General features: G+C 44.0%; 1 protein-coding gene across 1 annotated transcript in view; it reads left to right on the plus strand.

Annotated features, from left to right (window-relative positions):
• The window catches only part of frem2b (FRAS1 related extracellular matrix 2b), a 108,536-nt gene extending 102,572 nt beyond the window's left edge, over positions 1–5,964 (plus strand). The window contains exons 23-24 of the mRNA XM_067450427.1: positions 4,481–4,627; positions 4,707–5,964. Coding sequence (XP_067306528.1) covers positions 4,481–4,627; positions 4,707–5,198 — 639 coding nt within the window. The 3' untranslated portion in view covers positions 5,199–5,964. The remainder of the gene's footprint in view (positions 1–4,480; positions 4,628–4,706) is intronic.
• The last annotated feature ends 1,773 nt before the right edge of the window (positions 5,965–7,737 follow it).

The raw sequence follows: 7,737 nt of genomic DNA on the forward strand, positions 1-7,737 counted from the left end.
TTACCTCAGCACACGGTACCCGTCTTCCTTCGGTGCCCACAGGGGGCCGCGCTGCTAACCCCGCCGCAATGTCAGGGCGCAGAGGGTCTCTGCGGGCCACCTGAGGGTGGTCCGCCCCCTCCTCGGAGGGCATGCGAGCAGTCAGGTCAGGTGTTCCCTGCCGGTTCGCCGTTTAGGGGCACTGCACTCGCTGCTCAAATTACACCAGAGGCCAGCCTCGAGAGGCTGGTTCCCTTAGTTTCCCCTCCGTTGGAAGACGGTGCTTACCTCAGCATACGGTACCCGTCTTCCTTCGGTACCCTCAAGGGGCCGCGCTGCCAACCCCGCCGCAATGTCGGGGCGCAGAGGGTCTCCGCGGGCCACCTGAGGGTGGTCCGCCCCCTCCTCGGAGGGCAGGGGAAACAAAAGGACGCTGAGGGTAGTCTCCTCCGAAGGGAAACGGTGTTTACCTCTGCCTACGGTACCCGTTGTCCTGCAGCGCCCTCTGGGGGCCACGCTGCCAACCCCGCCGCAATGCCGGGGCGCAGACGGTCCCCGCGGGCCACTCGAGGGTGGTCCGCTCCCCCTTCGGGGGGCTCCCGAGCAGTCAAGTCAGTCATTCCCTGCCGGTCCGCCGCTTCAGGGCACTGTGCTTGCTGTTCAAAGTACACCAGAGGCCAGCCTCGAGAGGCTGGTTCCCTTAGTAGATTTTCTAGACTAATGGAAACGTCTATTAAATATATCTCGTTGGGTCCTGCAGATAATCGAAAGGGGGTATGCCATTCAATTTAAAGGGCGGCCACCTCCTTTCAGCGGTGTCCTACCTACAGAGGTGGGCCCGGAGCAGGCTCTGGTGAGGGCACAGGAAGTAGAACTCAGAGAACCACTTTTTTAGGCGTGGACTGGGATTCGGTAATTATGCGGGCGCAATTATCGCCAACACGCATAGCATCGATCCTGGCAGCAGTCAAAGAGCAGAAGCTAGACCGGGCCGTCACTGTGAAGCAGTTCCAGAAACTGTTAGGTCTCATGGCAGCAGCGTCCAACGTAATACCTCTTGGCCTACTGTACATGAGGCCACTGTAGTGGTGGCTCAAAACAAAAGGGTTCTCCCCGAGGGGAAATCCGCTCTGCACGATCAAAGTCACGCGGCGATGCCTACGTGCTCTGGTCATGTGGAAAAACCCCGGGTTCTTATCTCAGGGTCCCGTGTTGGGGGCTCATGTTCGTCGCGTAACGCTAACGACAGATGCCTCTCTCATGGGCTGGGGGGCGACCATGAGTGGTCACTCATCCCAGGGTCTATGGCAGGAACATCAGCGGCACTGGCACATAAATCGGCTGGAGATGCTCGCAGTGTTTCTTGCATTGAAACAGTTTCTGCCCGACCTCAGGGGCCACCATGTGTTAGTCAGGACAGACAACACATCGTACATGGTACAGGAGTGGCCGAGGCTACCCCTGTACGCCTTCCCCCCGATTGTCTTGCTTCCAGGAGTTCTGGAGAGGGTACGCCGGGACGGGGCCCAGGTACTTCTAGTGGCTCCGTACTGGCCGACCAGAATCTGGTTTTCGGACCTGATATCTCTCTTGGAAGGCTCTCCGATGGAGATTCCGACCAGGAGGGATCTACTCTCTCAGGCGGGCGGGAGATTCCTGCACCCACGCCCAGAGATGTGGAAACTATGGGCTCTGCCTCTGAGGGGGCCAGGCTCATAGAGGAGGGTCTCTCGGCCGAGGCCATAACTAAAATTTGTATGTCAGTATTTGTTTTTTTCATTGTTATTAATTGAATACTTCATCTTAAACTAAATGAAAATTAGAAATGTTACCTTGGCAAGTAACTGAAAAAAACTTTTTCAAGATTTTGCCATCCACAGGGCTTCAGTAACCGACAGTAATGCAGACTCAGTTAAGTGGCCCTTTTTGAAACCTGACTGGTTTGTGTCCAGCTGATTAAACTGTGAGAGGAAAGATCAGACCTGGTTGAAAACATCCCTTTTAAGTGTTTTCGCTATGCATGGTAGGAGAAAAACAGGTCTGTAGTTATCTACAAGGGATGTGTCTAATGTGGGTTTTTTAAGCTGATCTAAAATCTGTGGATGTGGCTGATCCAGATCTTATATACTTTTTTCAGAAGATGCGTAATTGCGTCCTCTTAACATATAACACTGAAAATAAGTCATATCAATTCATCCTAGGTGTTATATGGCATTCTTCTTTCAGACGAATATAATCGAAGTTACATTAAAAAAGTCCTGGCTTATGCAAGCTTTATAATGTCAGTAATTGTTTTTCTGCTTTTGAAGTTCAGTCAGGACCACTTTGAGAATGACATTTATTGGCAATCTTTGATTTTGCGAAAGACTTAGGCTCCAAGATAAATCCTTGAAACATAATCCCCAGCTTGCATACTAACCAAAAGTTTCTTAGCACAAATTACAGAAAGAGATACAATGATAAAAATAGAGGTCTACACATAATCCAATACTCAATTATGAAGACACTAGGAGGTGAAGGGATGGAGGGGGTTGTAAATGTCTGTGCGACAGGAACGTGAGTTTGAATTAGCTTAAATACTATAGTTGATTAGAGTAAGTTGGTTAACAAATCAGCTAAGTGTAAACTCCACCTGTTTGGCCCAACGTAGGAATCCAACAGCTGGTCGAAGGAATACTGCGTGTTCGTCTTTTCGGGCGCTTCTATAAAGGACACTGTAATTTATTAAAGTGTGAAGATCCAATTTTAAATCTGACTCCATGTTTTAATTTAATCTGACTCTAATTGTATGTAGTTTCCTTGAGTTTGTTACGTTTATAAATTATAGCTGATCGTATGATTAGTTGTGATTTAATTTAGATCTTTGATCTCTCTGAGTATCTCTACTTCTCACTATCTTCGTTCATCAAGGGACCCGATATCTCTTAGATATATGTTTCGCGAATTACATTCTCAAACACAGACGAGCCGGTTCTGATATTAGTCAGAGGATTGCAGAGTGAATATTTTACCTTTAAGTGGTTGCGCCTGCTTACTCATCTTAAAGCGTAATGGGAATAATAATCACAGGAACTGCAACTTGCTAATACAGTGACAGTCAGAAATCAGATTATCCCTAATGCGGTGCGCTATGCTCCCGTCATTGCGTCCTGCTGTTTGATCTGTCCCGAGACAACGCTTGCGGAAATACCAGACTCCGATTGATCGTACTAAAAGAAGCGGCCTTAGAATAATACAAGATTAATCAAAGTTAATGTTTATTTAGCCAGGCAAAATCATCAAAATATAGTCAAATTAAAGGACAATGATACACAACTGATCAGCATACAATGTTACTCAAGTATAAAATAGTATGAACATAGTTTCAAAGAGTCATCATTTTACCTGGCTTATAGAAACACACGGGAACAGTGTGGGAAGTTCTGGATACAGATGCTTCCTTGAGCGGTTTGCTCCTTCCCCTTAAATACTCCACCAGATCAAAGAACAATAAACATTTAGCACCCAAATATTTATGCAGATCTTGGTTCTTTTCTCAGACCCAAATGGTCCCACCTATCCTTGAGGCCTGACAGCAAATGTTTATCAAAAGATCTTTATGAGCATCTCCCCACACCAGAGGAACAAACCCGGTTGTCCTTCTTTTACGACCTGTTTTACTAGAGCTGGAATGTCACCAGTTCCCCTGATGTGAGGATGAAACCTGTTTACCAATCACACCAAAAGTATTTATATTGACCATACAGAAACAGCTTGTGGCAGTATCTGTGATATTTGCATGTGACCCAGAGGGTGAGAGGGTCATATCTCGGCAGGGGAGAGGAAATAGGATTGGGCCAGGTGCAGTCTTGTTTACTCTTGCATTCAGATAGTGAAGTTTTATTGTCTTTATTGCAGCTTTAATCCCTTTAGTTTGTTCTCAGGTGAAATCCATTCTTACATAAGTGTCAGCTGATATAGTTTAGCGATCAGAGGTCTGCCTGAACTACCCTTGAATTCCATTCGATCACTCAAGCTCCATTCCATAAAAAATGCAGCTGTCAGTGTATATTCAGTGGCTTTGTAAGGCATCTTACAACAGTTCCCACAGGAGCGATTTATAGATTATCATGACAGAATATGGCAATCAATGACTTGAAAATAGTTAACTCCACATCAGCTACATCAACTAACCATTGAGAAATGTCCTGTCGCACTTGTCGTCACTTCTTGAGTTTCTCCATCATGTCTGGTTTAAACATAAAAGGCTGAACAGTTTCAGACCATTTAAATGTGTGTCTGAGGTAATAGGAGCTGCTAACACAAGCTCTGAGATTAGCTTATTTGATCAGTGGGGTATTTTGAGCTAAAACTTCATATACCCACTTTGAGGACATCAGACCTTATTTTACATCTTGTAAAAAGGAGCATTTTATGACCCCTTTAATTAACTTTTCCACTGTTGAGGATTGATAATTGTTCTTGAGATCATGGTGAACAATCTTGCCTGTGTGCTTAACAGGACAAAGCTCAGCCAGAGACTCAGGCGAGAACATTTGGTAGCATTAGTTTCAATGCTCTCCTCGCTGTAGACGATCCTCAAGCATTGGCGCTGGTGAGGCAGCCGGGCTCTGATGGCTTTAGGATGGATTCCACAGCTTTGTTTCAGGTAAGCGGCACACAACATTCGGCACATTAAGAAGCATTGTGATCAAGTTCTGATGATAACGCTGTAAAACTCCTCCCAGGTGTCGGCAGGCAGGGAGTGGTACATTCACACAATCTACACCGTCCGGTCCAGAGACAATGCAAACCGTGGAATTGGGAAAAGGAGCCTTGACTATCATTCTGTGACCCATAGCCACTCGATTTCCAAAAGGTCAGCCAGTGGCGTACCAGATCCTGCTCAGGGTATTGGCGCAGAAAATAACCGCGGCACAAACATCTTGCATATAGAGCTGGACCGCAGCACTCAAAAACAACCCAACCTTCACGAGGAATCCCAAGCAGAGGGTGTCGTTCCCAGAGAACTTAATCACAGGGACTCTAGCGACGACCGGCTTGTCTTGATCATAGGAATCCTGGTAGGTCTTCTCTTCACCGTCCTCCTTGTCGTTCTCATCATTCTGGTGGTGCGATCCAGGCGGGAGAAGAACATAACAGAGCCCCCCAAAAGCTCCAGCAGCACAGAGCCCATGATGACGGAAGTCCTCGATAGTAATGACAGTTCAGAGGTTTGATTTCCCAAGAGTGGACCCTCCTATTCATAGCACTGTTTGTTTGCAAGTGCCTCTTGTTCATTTGCTTAGGCACACAAAGACACGTAGTGACTCGGAGTGGTTGCTCTCTACCTCTCCTCGGGATTTTGATGGTCCGAAAGTGTACTTGAAATTCAGAAGCACTTCTGTTGTCACTGCTTTAATAAATGTTTGAAGCCTGAATCTTTTGCAGAGAGAGTCTTGTATACTAATACTAATACTACTTCTACTACCACCACCATGGCATTGATATTCATCCAAATGAAAGTTTTACTTTATATCCAAAGGTGCTAGATGAAAGAGCAGTATTTTGGGAAAGGATTATATTGTATAAATACAGGTTGTTTTCAGTCATGGGTCATTTTTAATAGCTTGTTAGTATTATAAGGATGAATGAATTGTATTATACTGGATGGGTGATCCATCCATGACAAAATTGTTTTTGTTTTGTTTTATTTTACATTTTTGTGTCTTTGTTTCAGTGCTATGGTTCCTACTTTTGTAAAAGAAATATACTGTAGTACAATAACTTCAGTAACATCAAACTAGTGGTTTTGCTAATAATGAAATGTTTTTATTTTTGGCAAAACAAGCACATTAGTAGCCTATTCCTTTTCTGTATTTTATGTATTTATGGTCACTAAGTTTGCATGGTTTTATTTTTTTATTTGTATCTACACTTACTGTGTAAAAATGTATCATAGTGTATTATAAGTCAGATAAAATGTTGGGGGAAATGATCAAATAATTTTGCCTCGTACAATTTCTTTGACGTCAATAGAACTTATTCGCAGCCGCGCCATCTTTGATTTTTAAAGGGCTATGAAAGCGAGGCTATAAAGGATAGATATACATCTCTTCAGTGGGCTGCACTATTTAATGTATTTTTGGATTATTCAACTGTAGAAACACTGCAATATCTTCCCATGAAATTTCAGTTGACAAAAAAAAGGCTTTTGAAAAATTATTGATCTCGTAGCTTTACACAGCTTTTTACAGTGGATGCCTCACTTTCATACCTGCTGCTCTGAGTAAGGTCTATTAGCCGTTACTAGGGTAACCACCTGGTTATTGCTCTGTTGAAGGACAGTAGCGATTTTGTGTGAATATGGGACACTTGTGTCAGAGAAAAATGTACTGCTATTATACTATATAAATATATATTTTTTATTTTTTAGATTAGTTGGAAAGCATAATTGCCATCACGTTGTATAATAAAACTTTAAATCACCAAATAAACTGGACTGGCTCTGACCAGCTTTGTGAATATGAACTTATATAATATAGAATTATTATTTCTACTGCTTATAGATTTCCAAATACCTGCAATGCTCCGTCTCAAGAAAAGTGCAACGGCTGTTTGTTATGTGTGGGGCTGCATAGCCATAGACCAGTCAGGGTGCCCATTCTGACCAACAGTGGCCACATGAGCATCGGAAATGAAAGAGGGAGGCCTGGAGAAGAGAGTCTCACGCCTCGCAGCTGCAGGCATTCATGTAAACGGAGCTATGCTGAGCAATATAAGTGTTTTAACTTCTCAAATTAAGTTCTGCGCATTTTGAGCAACTCCGAAACTAACCATTATGTGTGTGTGTGATTCCGCATGTATGTCTACGTCGAAATTAACCATTATGTGTGTGTGTGTGTGTGTGTGTGTGTGTGTGTGTGTGTGCGTGCGTGCGTGTGTGTGTGTGTGTGTGTGTGTCCACAATTTAAATTTAAATTCATAAACGTATTAAATAATTTTTTTGAAATTTTTAAATTTAAAAGCACAGAATATTTCTTGTGATAGGTAGGTTTAGGGATCAGGGTTAGGTGTAGGCAATTGTTTTTGTGATTGACATGGCCAAATTAAATGTTTAGAATCAGTTGCAGGGCATTTCTGCTGATCTGGTTTAGGTGGAAAAAATCACACATATGACATCATACCCATGTGCCTTGAGAAACTCATCGCGATTGATCGATGAGATGCTTGTTTCATGACGGGAATACCCAAGCCGCAGCTGGACCCTTGTCATTGCGTGCATGTGTCCGTTAAGTCCACAAGACCGTAGTGTCCCATTCGTCATTTGAGCTTAAAGAAGGGTGCTCGTGAGCGCCCCCCTTTGCGGCTGCTATGCTCCCTCGCTGCGCACTGCAGCCTGTAGCCAGATGACTGTAGCTGGATCAGATCCAATACGTACTGGATGGTGGATCGTTATGGCGACGTCATTCATAACAATCTCTGGGTTAACTTATAATGCGTATGCGCTCATCTTAAGTGACATATTTGATCAATATTGTAGATGATGTTCTAACCTGTGTAGTAATACTGATACATAGTAGGCTAACAAGTAATTATTGATGAATAAGCCATCTTTTCATAAATGTGATGCTTAAAGCCCCACTTGGCTACTTTTGCTCTCGGGGTCCCCCTACAGTTTGGAAAAAATAATGTCCTCAACTACTGTCGTAAGAGCTGTCATCCTACAACAGGGGATGCCATCGCGCGTGCATTTGTTGACATGACAACCCTGATAGC

This window comes from Pseudorasbora parva, chromosome 8 (genome assembly GCF_024679245.1).
Source record: "Pseudorasbora parva isolate DD20220531a chromosome 8, ASM2467924v1, whole genome shotgun sequence".
Classification (NCBI taxonomy): domain Eukaryota; kingdom Metazoa; phylum Chordata; class Actinopteri; order Cypriniformes; family Gobionidae; genus Pseudorasbora; species Pseudorasbora parva.